The 14,030-nt window shown below is 43.8% G+C and overlaps 1 protein-coding gene across 1 annotated transcript in view; it reads left to right on the plus strand.

Moving 5' to 3' along the window:
- The window catches only part of PLXNC1 (plexin C1), an 86,116-nt gene that overhangs the window by 67,695 nt on the left and 4,391 nt on the right, over positions 1 to 14,030 (plus strand). Inside the window, exons 21-29 of the mRNA XM_045000887.1 lie at positions 1,086 to 1,263; positions 2,195 to 2,298; positions 5,077 to 5,131; positions 6,206 to 6,237; positions 6,327 to 6,425; positions 8,790 to 8,953; positions 10,411 to 10,558; positions 12,802 to 12,939; positions 13,026 to 13,100. Of these exons, the coding sequence (XP_044856822.1) occupies positions 1,086 to 1,263; positions 2,195 to 2,298; positions 5,077 to 5,131; positions 6,206 to 6,237; positions 6,327 to 6,425; positions 8,790 to 8,953; positions 10,411 to 10,558; positions 12,802 to 12,939; positions 13,026 to 13,100 (993 nt within the window). The remainder of the gene's footprint in view (positions 1 to 1,085; positions 1,264 to 2,194; positions 2,299 to 5,076; positions 5,132 to 6,205; positions 6,238 to 6,326; positions 6,426 to 8,789; positions 8,954 to 10,410; positions 10,559 to 12,801; positions 12,940 to 13,025; positions 13,101 to 14,030) is intronic.

The following is a 14,030-nucleotide window of genomic DNA, read 5'->3' on the forward strand; positions in this document are numbered from 1 at the left end:
TCATGTTTCAATTAGGGTTTATTATAACACCGGTGTTCAACTGCTTAAATGTAGAGTTATTACATTAGTTTTTTCCTCTGTGGCTTGCATTCAGTGGCAGACTTTTAAAACAACATTTGTTACAGCCACATATAGAACAGGTTCTGTCAGAACCCCTTTATTCACACACTGAGGTGAACAGAGCGAAGTTACTTCTGCTATAAGCAAATTGCAATATTAGCAAAGCTTTATCACTGCCTCAAACTAAAAACCTAGTCATGCATCCATACTCATCTCCCTCTCCCTCCTGTTCTCATTGGCCATTGCTAGCAGTAAATTTCAGGCAGTAAATCTGTGGCCTACTAGCTGGCTGACCCCACTCTGTGCATAGTCTGGTAAACAAGCTGGCTTCCAGCCACAGCTGATTATGAACTATGTCAACCTCCTCATACAGGTTTGGGTCCAACCAATATGCCAGTGGACTACTTTGTGTATGTCTGACACCACACACGTTCTCTTCCCCCCCCTCACCTCCCTGCACAGTGACTTTTCTCTCCCGTGGAGAAATGGTTGGATTCTGATGGATGCAGATTTCGATAGGAAATGTTTCTTGTGATTTGCTGTGCTCATCAATAGCAACAGCTGGTGCTTATGTGTATTTTAACAATTTTAAGAAACAACTATGCATATCATGGCTGCTTGCTGAATAAGTGACCTCAAACCTTTATCTTCTCAAACCTTTACCTTGCAACTTCATTTTCTAGGAATCCTACTTATATCAAACAAATGCATATTTTAGGGTGCATACTTTCTTCTGATCTTCAGTGGTAACTCAATAAATACATTTGCACACATATAGAAGGAAAAAATGCATATTTGAAAATATACAGGGGCATGCCAGTGATCCTTCAAACACTATGAATTAATTAGATCTACGTGATTCATTATTTAACTCCGCCAAACAAACTTTTTGATTGGAAAAATAGTTTAAATAGGCGGATAGCTTGAAAAGCCTAGTGTAGTGTGTCTAACTCAATATACAGTGTTTGCTACTGTGAAGCCCATCTCATTCTCCATAGATTTGAATAACATTTGTATTCTTGCAGGCACTGAATGTCTTCTTTGAAAAAATCCCAGAAGATGAGTGTGCAGATACCTGTCTTGATATCGAAGCTAATGTTCTGGATTGTGATACCATAGAGCAAGCCAAAGAGAAGATCTTTCAAGCATTTCTAAACAAGAATGGCTCCCTTTATGGTCTTCAGCTCAGTGAAATTGGTCTTGGTAAGAGAGTGCCATTGTGTGTTATTTCCATTATCCTCTTACGTTTGCTGCAGTTTCTGTGAAGATTCCTAGTTCGTAGATACTATCACTGACTTTGGCTACTGTTAGTTAATGCTGCTTTGTCATAATAAATTCTGGGGGAATTCATACAGCTAGTAAGACTGTAACCCTGTGCTTGCCCGCAAGATTTCATTCTTACAAGTTAATATGTTAAAACTACAACTGCCTTTATCTGCATTAAAATTTTAACAAACATTAGCTAACACGTGTTAAAAATACCCCTTTTCCCCTTAGTATAAACATAGCAACAATGACAGGGCACACTTGTGCAGCAGAACAGCATTAATTCTGGTGCATAGGGTATTGCAATAACAAAAATATTCCCAACTGCATTCAAAAGTAGGCTCTTTCTTTCCCCAGGACATTACTGTTTTCCTTTACTACCCTAAGAGAACTCAGATGACTGTATAAGACTGCCAAGGGGATGAGGAGTGAGATCGTTACAAAGGCAGATGGCAAACAACATGCCCTTAAGACCATTGAATCTTGATCTGAAATGGCTATATAAACTGTACAAAAATAAACTCATCCAGTTCATCCAAATATCCAGTTATAGAAACAATTCCATAAAATGCTCATGCAGCATCCATTTGGGCTTGATTTAGTTGAAAGCACCTCTCTGGGTTGTGGCTGAAGTAGGATAAGGTGAGACACTTCCAAGAGCTTCATCCTCCAGATAGCCTTACGTGTACAGAGGGTTTCTACAGGCAGGGCATGCAAGTCATGCTCATGGAAATTAGCACATGGACAGTGATTAGTAGAACTCAGATTGGGACCATTAGTCCAAAAATAATAAAATAACAATGCTGTATTTTGTTTTATGGGACCACATTTAGTGTGTAATTGTTTTTTCAATATCATTGTTTTGCAGAACTTCAGTCTGGTGCACAGCAAAAAGAACTGTTAGATATAGATGGTTCCTCTGTGATTCTGGAAGATGGGATAACAAAGCTAAACACTATAGGTCACTATGAGGTAGGAACAAAAATAGTGCAATTGAATTAGGAACCTATTTCTCCCAACCCCCACATACTGCCTGCCCAGAAATATCTTGATTGATTAGAAGTCTGAACATTCACCAAGGTGGGGAAAGCTCTGTAGGGTGAACATCTGATGCAGAGACCTAGACATTTTTTTATCTCATACACTATTCATGGAATGGTCTTAGTGTTGAGTCACATGCTATTTCATGTTACTTGTGGAGAGATTTGTTTGTTAGGGAATCACCCAGAGTTAGATAGCTCAGATATGCTGTACTTGGTAGTGCAGTCCAGTGAATAGTACTAATTAAAGTGTCTGAGGTTCGACGTCCAAAATCAGAGGCACCCAAAAATACCGATCACTTTTGAAAATGTAGGTTCTCAATTTTTGCATTGCTCAACTTTTTTTCTTTTCAATTTTAAACCAAGTGACCCTAACGTTGCATTAATATAGAGCTTTAGCTTTTAATTTCTTAGGGCTTTATTGGCTTTTTCTTACTAGAAAAAAATAAAATAAAAAGAAGCTCACCTCCAGGAATTGTATACTCCTTTCACTACACTACTCCTGGATGGCACGTCAGGGCATGCACACTCAGTAGAGGCACTGCTGTGCTTTTTACAAGATCTCCACCACTTTCTCGTAAACGCAGCCAAGAGCCTTGACAAAGAGACCATGACAAGAGGTTACTTGCTTGCTCCCCAAGCAAGTAGAGATGGGAAACAGCTTACACATCTGTTCTACAGTCATAGATTTTAAATTTCCCATGCTTCAGAGTCACCAGTGAATTCTAGGGGCACGAAGCTGAAGAAATTTGAATTGGACGTGAGATCCAGTGATCCCTCATTCAAAAAACAGTTTTCTGTGGAGGATAAGAGGCCTGGAGGGCTGGGCGAGAGGCAGAGGCACAGGCAAGGGCAGACTGCTGCCTCTTCAGCTGTTCTGAAATGCACATGCCCCATGCTGCACAGAAATGAGTGTCTCCCCCCAAAGCTGTGCATCTCACAAATTAATAAAATTTTAACTGCCTATGGAAACGATTAGGACACGAACAAGCAATTGAAGCACCAGGACAGAAAAGAAGGGCCTCGTTGTTCATATATTGTGGAGGAAGAAATGGCGGATTTGGTCACAATGACAATAGAAAAGAGAAACTTTTATTCCATTAGGTGCTAGGGGCTAGCTTTTGTCACAGAGACATGACCCATTGTAGGGATGGTGCAAAGCTGCACTGCACCCGGGTCATCAGTTTCTATAGGGAACCACAATTCCCTCCCTGTTCCTCTCGCCCTGGTTGGTAGCTGGTGTATATCAGCATTAATCTTCCCTCTGTGCTGGCGAGAGTATGAAGGGCTAGAATCAAGGCTTTGCTTATTCTATGCGCCTCCACTCTAGGGAGGTAGGAAACAGGTGCCTAGTCCTATGTACTCAGATCCATGGTCCAGGTAGCCCACACAGAGATGTAAGAGGGACTCTCACTCCTTCTCTCTCTCGTGTGGGTGTGTAGTCCAAATCACAGTCTAGCCCTAACGAATTTGCCCATCTTTTGAGTGGTCTTAAAGTACCATATGCTGAAACATTCCTGCAGCTCTGGATGAGCTGCAAAACACTGCATTATCAAATGAAACTTTTTCTTTATAAATATAAAATATTCCGTGTCTGCCTTCCAGGAGCAAGTGTAAGGGCAAGATTTCTTTGGCACAAGACGCAGCTTTCTACAAAGTATCTTAATGCTCATGCTGGTTCCCAGCTGTGGGCTGGCTGCCAAGGTTTTAAAAGACATTTAAATTATTTTGGCAGAGATCCCTTCGTAGGATTGGCCAGTTGTTTTTGTAATTATAGAGCAGAGTGTGCTAGCACTTGGCAAAACACAGGTTTCAACAACTGACTACACTCAACACTACACAGTATTAGCATTAGATCCGTTCTTTGACAGGAACAGTATGACTCACCAGTTTCTTTTTAAGGGAAGATTTACTGCCTTAGCAGTGGAGTTTATTCATGGAGGGAGGATGAGGATTTTCCTAGAAGTCTCAAGCCACCTGCCTAGGTACCTTAAGCCTAGAAAACTGAAGTGCAGAAATCTACAATACACAAGTTTGATCTTCAATGCTTTGGAAATTGAAGCCTGGAAATAACTATTAGAAACTTGAGGCCTGGTCATCTGCATCCCCTCAAAATGCAGATCTCACCCTCCCTTGCAAAAAGTGATAGAAGGCATCATATGCCTCCACAGCACCATCCCCACATGGGAAGGGATTGGGTGGGAGGCCAGGCTAGTGGGGGTCACACATCATCCTTGTACCAATTCTGGAGGGAATCCATAGAAATAGGAATGTGAATGGAGAGCACAAAACAGTGCCTGGGAATGATTAATGAAACCTAAGGAGATATATGCAGAGCGTAAATAAACCAGCAAAATCTGGCAAGGAGGAAAGCCTTAAGCAGCTGATTTTTCAGAAGCGCTGAATTTCTATAACTTCAGTTAATGTCTGTGGCAGCTGCAGCTGCTCAACATCTCTGAAAATAAGGCTTTATAGCCCAGATCCTCAAAGGTAATGAAATCAAGAAGAGTTAGGTGCCAAAATACCTTTGAGGATCTGGGTCTAAATGCTTAGTGAGAATCATGTGTACTATGTTGAGAATGGATAGTGCTGGCATAACTCACATTTTGTATGATTTGAGATTTATCATCGGGCTGAGGACATGAAATCTAGGGCTTCATTAATTATGGACACGTATATTTCAGTAAGAAATACTTGTTTTTGTTTTCAGATTTCAGATGGAGCAACTATAAAAGTCTTTAAAAAGAAAACTAATTTCACATCAGGTAACAAAGGAACTGAGAATTAGTTTATTTTTATGTGAAGACTGTAATAAAGTTGTAGAGATTTGCATTCATAGTAGTTTGTATCTCATAGATACAATGTCAAAAAACATGACATTGAATTGTAACTGAGAACAGGGACAACCATTTTAATCTTGTTCTGAGCCTGTGACGGGCAACACCTCCACAGGTCATTGGGAGGAAGAGATCAAAAAAAAAAAAGAAAGACCCATAGAAAACACACAGTCTTAGGTAATGGAATGTATAAAGACGCAGAGACTGAGTGGCAAGATGACAAGACAAAGAAGCATAAACATCACAGATGTTGGCTAATGAGAACATAAACTATGCACAGGAAACTTATGAACAATTATATGAACTATAGTAATAAGCAGTTAAAGACAGAACTTCAAGTCAGCTCCATTATTCACTTTGTAAACCTAGAACTTTTGACTCAGCTGTTTCAATAACACACCAGTAACTACAAGATACACATTAGGTAGTGGGTTGTGGTCTAAGATTGTTGAGGGCTGAAGTTGCTCTCTCCCATTCCAGAGGCAGCAGGATCATCCATTTCTGGCCTCTTTTCTGTAAACACATCCTCCCCCCTTCGTATGCTGTCCCAGGCAGAAGCTGGCCTCCATCTCCCTTCCAGGATTTGTCTGCATTACAAAATTGTAACCACGATTAAAATTTTGGAGTTACAATGCTTCCTATGCCTCTCCTTTGCACCAAGAAAGAGGTAATTTGCTGCTGGCCTACACCAACAACAAATTATGCTAGCCGTGTTCCGGCTCAGTTTGCTGGCCAGAGAATGGAGGGGCAGTTGGAATCATGGCTCTGTCCTTTTCCCCAACCTCTCCCTGCCCACCTATGTAGAGGGAGCAAGTGAAACGCAGGACCTGTGAACTCTGACCCAAGGTCTTGTAGCCTGCCTAGGAATGTACAATGAGGTTCTTGCTCCCTTGCATGGGCACATAGCCCAACTCACAGTCTAGTCTGAAATAAAGATGCCCATTGCTGCGTGCATTTAACCAACACCAGTTCACGCTCTTTCTCCTTTTTCCTATTGCCTAGATGTGGAATACTCTAACAAACACTGTCATTTGGTGAGTTAAAGAAACCAACCATTTAATTGTTCACTTATTTAACATTGACCAGTTATATCAGGATAACATCTATCCTCCCTTTCCTGTAGATTTTACCTGACTCTCAAGAGCCACAGGGAGCAATGCACAAAGGAAAGCAAAAATTTGAAGTGAAAGAAATGTATCTGACAAAGCTGCTGTCTACCAAGGTAATAGTTCAGGATTCATTTTGGGGTAGGTTGGGCGACATGTTTGACTTAGCAGAAATTGGATTGGAAATTATGCAAACCTGATGTATGTGTATGACACAATGTTAAACTGTAAAATCACTACTAGCTACAGATTTTTATCATTCACTAAAATAAATGTATCTTACAGATTGGCAAAGTGGCGCCCTAAGATAGCCATCTAGTTATGCATTCTCCCCACTCAGCACAATTGTTACCTCCTTGCCTTTTTAGTTATTGGGGGTGATGGGGTTCCTACTTATTGTACAGGCAAAGGAGAAGGTTAGTGTTTATAAACATTCCGGGTGAAACCTGGCCCTGTTGGAGTCAATGTGAGTTTTACTGTTGCCTTCCATAGAGCCAGGATTTCACCTTCTGGATGGATAGACTATGGTCATTAAAAAAAATATTACCAATTCCCTTACTGGGTAAAATTCTGTGTTATTCAGGGGGTCAGACTAGATGATCCTTAAGGCCCTCATGGCCTTAAATCTAGCAGTCTATAATTATTACGGTTATGGAAGCACCCAGAATGTGCCAGGGTGCTTTCCAAAGAGAATGAAGACCAAGATCCACAAAAATTAATCCTGCCTCTGCAATTCCCCAAGTTCCCTAGTAACATCCAATGCTAGCAAACTGACCTAAAATCCGGCTGCTGTGGAAAAGATCAGTTTAGAGGCTGAGAAACAACAAAACAGAAATAGTCTTTTAAATTTCTTTAAAGTAAATTCATCATCTACTGCTTTATAATAGTGTGCTGCATCCAGTGTCAGCATTAGAATGGGACCGTGCTTTGAAAATATCACACTAAAACCCTATCCATGTGTGCCATGGTCTACAGGAAATGTCATTGTGTTGGGCCACTTTAGATAAGCTCTGGTCCTAGCAGTTGGCGGTTCAGGGACACCCAGAGCATGAGATTGAGTCCCTGACCATCTTGGCTTATAGTCATTGATAGACTTATCCTCAGGCCTTGTCTAAGTCTTATTTGAATCCAGTTATACTTTTGGCTTTCATAATGTTATTTGGTTTTTGCAGGGGCGGCTCTAGGAATTGTGCCGCCCCAAGCAGGGTGGCACGCCGCGGGGGGCACTCTGGCGGTCGCCGGTCCCGCGGCTCCGGTGCACCTCTTGCAGACGTGGCTGCGGAGGGTCCGCTGGTCCCGCGGCTCCGGTGGAGCTCCTGCAGGCGTGCCTGCGGATGCTCCACCGAAGCCGTGGGACCAGCAGACCCTCTGCAGCCACGCCTGCGGGAGGTCCACCGGAGCCACGGGACCAATGGACCCTCCGCAGGCATGCCTGTGGGAGGTCCACCGGATCCGCCTGCCGCCCTCCCGCGGCACGCCGCCCGGCGCACTGGGGTCTGGAGCCGGCCCTGGGTTTTTGCCATTTCCTCCTTCTTATTCATATTGTATGAATAGTGTCATACATTTTTTGTTAACCTGCCTTGCCCTTCTACCACCTCTGGGGTTTTTTGTTTTAATATAATAATAAATGGAGATAAACCTATCTCATAGGACTGAAATGTCATCAAGTCCAGCCCCCTGCCTTCCCTAGCAGGACCAAGTACTGATTTTGCCCCAGATCCTTAAGTGGCCCCCTCAAGGATTGAACTCACAAGCCTCAGTTTAACAGGCCAATGCTCAAACCACTGAGCTATTGTTTTGTTTGTTTTGCATTAATAATAGCCAATCCTCCATTCCTCTCTTTAATGGAGGCCCTTTTCAAGGTCTCTGACTATTGCCCAAAGCTGAATCTTAAGACTCAGCAATACCTCTTCTCTCAGTTGTGAACCAGGGAGGGAGAACAGCAGCTTGGCTTACAGTCTCATGTGACATCATTAATCAGGTCCTCTAGAAATCTTGATAAGCTCCTCCCCTCCCAAAAAATAATAAAGTGAGCACCTGTTGTAGTCCTGATCTTCTTTGAAAAAGGTAGAAAAAAATATACTTTTAGTTAAAATTGTGTGTTATCTAAATGTACCGTAAAGAAGCTGGAAAGGGCTCAAGCCAGTTCCTCCTCCCACACAGAGTTCAGCTTTACATTTACCACAATTCTCCCTGTTGACAAAACCCTGTAGCATCGCTGATGAGCCGTTAGCACAGCTGATGGTGATAGGTCTTCAGTTTCTTTTTTATTTGTGATTCTGTCCATACCTATTGAGTCAATTTTACCCAAGCTCTATAGAGTGCACATGAATACGCATGCACACACGCACCAACCCCTCGCCTTCATTTCTGTGTATGGTTCTCTTGGATTGTGTTTCAACTCTCCTGCCCCGGCCAGCTTGAGAAAGTTTGTCCTTTTCACCTGTAATAACAGGACTGCTCATTTTCTTGCTTTTCAGGTTGCAATTCATTTAGTTGTTGAAAACCTCTTCAAAAGCATTTGGAGTTTACCCAACAATAAAGCCCCAGTTGCCATCAAATACTTTTTTGACTTTTTGGATGCTCAAGCTGAAAGTAAAAAAATTACAGATCCTGATGTGGTCCACATATGGAAAACCAACAGGTTTGTATGTGTGTATGTGCATGTGCATGTGTGTGTGTGTGCTTTCTCAGTGTACTTATGTGCAATTGGAACAGGATACTTGTAACCAGACCTTATTACATAATCTGTGTAGGTGGTGTGCTGTGACTAAGTAGTGATGACTCTGAAACAATCTTGCCTTGTTGCTGTTTGTGAAAAACGTATCACTTAAAATTGAGCATTATTCACTCAGGGCTGCCCAGAGGATTCAGGGGGGCTGGGGTCCTTGGTGAGGGGGGGCCCCCGCTTCGGCGGTAATTCGGCGGTGGGGGGGTCCTTCTGCTCCGGGACCCGCCGCCGAAGTGCCCCGAAGACCTGCGGCGGGGGGCCCCGCCGCCGAATTACCGCCAAAGACCCAGCTCTTTGGCGGCAGGTCCTGGGGCAGAAGGACCCCCCGCCGTGGGTCTTCAGGGCACTTCGGCTACCGCCAAAGACCCGGAGCGGAAGAAGCTCCGGGGTCTTGGGCCCCGCAAGAGTTTTCCGGGGGCCCTGGAGCAAGTCAAGGACCCCGCTCCAGGGGCCCTGAAAAACTCTCGTGGGGGCCTGGAGCAAATTGCCCCCCTCCCCCCCCCGGGGCGGCCCTGTGCTCACTAACGTTTGTGGTGTGACTACCTGGATCCAAGTTATCTGCCTGGAGCTCTAATAACACATCAGTTAGATTCTGGTATATGGCATCATAGCTGCTAGAAATTTGATTCAATACAGATTTTGCTCACCCAAAGGAAGTCTTTACAAAGCCACAGAGAGTGATTTGAACATTAATTGGTGCTGGTTGAAGCTAGAGAAGGGCCGGCTCTAAATTTTTTGCCGCCCCAAGCAAAAAAAAGAGCGCCACCCCGCCATGACACCCCCCCACCCCGTGAGCGCCACGCCGCCAAACCTCCCCCGAGCGCTGCGCCACCCAAGCACCCCACCCCCCCGAGTGCTGCGCCGTGCTGCCCAAGCCCCCTGCCCCCCTGAGCGCTGTGCCACCCAAGCCACCTGTCCCCCGCAAGCGCCGTGCCACCCAAGCCACCTGTACCCCCGAGCGCCACGCTGCCCAAGCCCCCACCCCCCTGAGCACTGCACCGTGCCGCCCAAGCCCCTGCCCCCCCCGAGCGCTGCCAAAACACCCTCCTCCCCCCTGCCTGGCTGAAACAAAAACAAACCAAAAAAAACCCTCCAACGCTGCCCCGCCGAACAAAAAAAAAAACCCCAAAAAAACCCCGCGCGCCGCCCCGGCACAAGGTGCCGCCCCAAGCATGTGCCTGGAGCCGGCCCTGAGCTAGAGCATGGATTTGACTGGTCTGGTAGCTTTGTGGCATTCACTAATGTCCATTACTGCATGAATGAGCAGCTCAGAATTGTGCCTGTCTGCATGGTGTAACGAATTCTAAATACTGAATAAGTCATGTGGCTTGAGCTGCTGAACTTCAAGTGTGTGTTCTTTCTCTGATTAGTCTTCCTCTTCGCTTCTGGGTGAATATATTGAAGAACCCTCAGTTTGTCTTTGATATTAAGAAGACACCACATATAGATGGCTGTTTGTCAGTAATTGCACAAGCTTTCATGGATGCCTTTTCTCTAACAGAACAGCAGCTGGGAAAGGTAAAGCTTGGCCTTCATATTTTTTTGCTGTTTCCAGACTGAATAGTGTTACTTTTAATTGTGTAATGCTGTTTGGATGAAATCCTGGCTAACGTGACAGTCAGTGATAAAACTCCTATTTCACCCATTGTTACTCTATCTCATAGGAAAATAAGAAATTGAACAATCCAGATAGATGTACCTAAGAGAGAATTTAACTAGGAATTGTCATAGCTAGTCTAAATTTCGTCAGGCATGCTCTATGTTCCTTTCCGTCTTGCCATTTTTAAAGAGTGTGATGAAGAGGGGGAAAAGTTCCACATTATTTGGTCAAAGTTGCATCTGTGCTTAATCAAAAGTTTTTAGAGCTGTTAAAATTATTAAACCAGAAGTCCAGATTTTTCTACCATACATTAATGAGGCATGCAGCAAAGACTGCTGATAAGCTGCTAACCAGAATAATAATAGGTAAACTTGAAAAGCATTGGAGATGTGATGCAGTTCCTTTTGGAAAATGTTGGCTGCTTATCTGAACATATCCAGACTTCTTTGGTGGAGAAGCCAGTTTGGAAATCTCACAGATCGAGCCTTTCTTACAAAATGTCCAGCTCAAAAAAAGTCATTTTTTCTGCTATTTCCCCTTCTGGCTTAAACCAGAAAATACAGGGTTAAACAAAATGATTTTTTAAAATGTTAACTAGACAATTCTGAGCCTCAAAAAAGTTTCAGACAAAAATTGAGTTATTTCCTGTTTGATCTGTACCAGTTTGCTCATCCAAAATAGGTGGATATTGGAGAAAGGACGCTTTTTAAAAAAAACAGTTATTTGATAATAGGACTTTAGATTTCTTGAAACTAAGCTAAATTGACCAATAATTCGATGGAAAACTCCAAACTGCTGTCACCTACATATTAAAACCCTCCTGTTGTTAGATTTATGCTCCCTGCTCTCACCATCATTAGAAACCATTACTGATACAATGGCTCAGGGCCGCCCAGAGGATTTGGTGGTGGGGAGTCCCTGCTGCTGAATTGCCGCCGAAGACCCGGCACTTCAGCGGCGGGTCCCGGGGCGGAAGGACCCCCTGCTGCGGGTCTTTGGGGCACTTCGGCGATGTGTCCCGGGATGGAAGGACCCCCCTGCCGCAGGTCTTTGGGGCACTTTGGCGGTGAGTCCCAGGGCAGAAGAACCCCCTGCCACCGAAGATCCGGAGCGGAAGAAGCTCCAGGGGCCTGGACCCCGAGAGAGTTTTCCGGGGACCCTGGAGCGAGTGAAGGACCCCACTCCAGGGGCCCCGAAAAACTCTCATGGGGGCCCCTGCGGGGCCCGGGATCTGGGGCAGATTGCCCCACTGGCCCCCCCCCCCCCGGGCGGCCCTGCAATGGCTTATATTAGCCGTTTTAAAAAAAAATCAAGCTGAATCTTGCTATGTGTATTATAAGTGCAGTTAAGAGTTTTTTAGTTCTTAAAAAGACAACAAATGTTATTTTCATGATTGTGCATGACTTTTCTAAGCTTAAGATTAAAATATTCTTCAGTCACTTGTCAAATAAACTTATTTGTTTATTTTTATTTTAAAACACTAATAGTAGTGCCGGGATATTTAAAAAGTTAATTATAAGCATACACAGTTTACTCCCCATTATTTAAAATAAATAAACAATTACTGAAATCGGAGAGCACTAGCTGTTAGTCCCTGAAATCTTAGGTTCAAAGAGGGGCTTTAGCTCATATAAAAAAATCTCTTATATTTTGAGGGTCATTCCTCAAGGAAGATTAGCAGTGGCATAGCTGGGCTGGCTTGTTGGTCAGTATCGCTTTAGACTGTTAAAGCCAAGACGAAAAGCCATTCTTCTAAGCATCAGATTCATATAATCTCCCTGCTCTTTCAGTAATATTAAACCGTCCTCTCATCCTTAGAGAGGAGCCCACTGCAAGGCAGGGCTAGGACCACTGGCAGGTTAATGTAAGGGAAACTCACACAGCTGCTGCCCATGTTCTGTACATAAATAGAATTTCAGTCTCAAGAGTGTTAGTTCAGCTCTCACAAGCAGGGCAAATATAGTAATTAGTACTCCTGAGCCCAGTAGAAATAGTTCTACAGTAACTTTCATGAAATTCAATTTTGCAAAAGCTCGACTCTCTTAGCACGTGCCCACTCTGCAACCAGAAACTGCAGCAAATCCACTGCGTGGAGGCAGAAGCTTGAGCAAATTTGTGTTGTTAAAATTTACTAGTCTTCATAATATGTTTTCTTTTTAAGGATGCACCAACAAATAAACTTCTCTATGCTAAGGATATTCCACTCTACAAGGAGGAGGTGAAAGCTTACTATAAAGCAATCAGGGATTTGCCTCTATTGCCCTCAGAGGTAGAAGAATTTTTAACTCAGGAATCTAAGGTATCATTAATAACCAGACACTTTACTAACTTTTTGTTACGTTTTAAAAAGCAAAACTGTCTCATCAGATCTCTCTTCTTTTTTAGAAACATGAAAATGAATTGAATGAGGACGTGGCCTTGACTGAAATCTACAAATACGTAGCAAAATATTATGATGACGTAAGACCACCTGTTATTCCTATTTATGCAGTTAATATAGACTAACCACGTCAGGCACTGATGTTTGACTTTTCAAGCTAAGCAGGGTTTAGTTTGGTGAGTGCCTGTTTGGGAGACCTCCACGAAAATGTCAGAGGCTACTGGTAATTCAGAGCTTGTCTGAGTCAGAATAGAACCAATACCTCGCATGGGGATAAATGTGCTATATTTTTAGTATCTTTGGACTAAGTCATAGAGTTAAGATTCAGAACATACCTCGTTCCCTGCCACCACTTTTAACAAAAGTGAATTTAAATTCTCCCTGCAGTTTGCAGAAGGAGACTGTGTTCTGCTCCCTGCCCCAAAGTGTTTGGAAATGTTGCTAAGTGACTGTTAAACAACTGTCACAACCCATCCAGGACTGGGGGTTGCATTTCCCTGGAGATCCTGGAACTCTTTGGGATTCAGATAATGGGAGGCCCAGATCCCCAAAGTTATTTAGTCACCTAACTCCCATTGTTTTCAATGGAAGGTAAGAGCCTGTATGCCACTGAGGAGCTGGGCCAGAGTTTATTGTTGTATGGCTGTCACTTTATGAAAACCAATAGCTACATTTAATCCTACAGCAGAGCAAATTCCTCCTCAGTACATTACAGCAAGGAGGAGTATTCTCCTGGCTGTTACTGACCTCTTGCCTGGCCCCATTGGTCCACATCCTGTCCTCATGAAAATAACCTCCCACCTCGCTAGTCCTCCCCAATCCCAGCTGTGACTGTCAAGAGAGGTACCTCCCTGCGCATCTGCTCTCAGGTCCCGGCCACCTCGTCAGCAAGTGACCACTCAGTCGTCCATGCCAGAAAAATCCCTGCACGCTGCTGTGAGTGGGCTCCCCCTACACCGGGTGAAATAAGGGTGCTGATCGGAGCCTGGTCCTAGAGTGATGTGCGCCAC

This window comes from Mauremys mutica, chromosome 1, assembly GCF_020497125.1.
Source record: "Mauremys mutica isolate MM-2020 ecotype Southern chromosome 1, ASM2049712v1, whole genome shotgun sequence".
Taxonomy (NCBI): domain Eukaryota; kingdom Metazoa; phylum Chordata; order Testudines; family Geoemydidae; genus Mauremys; species Mauremys mutica.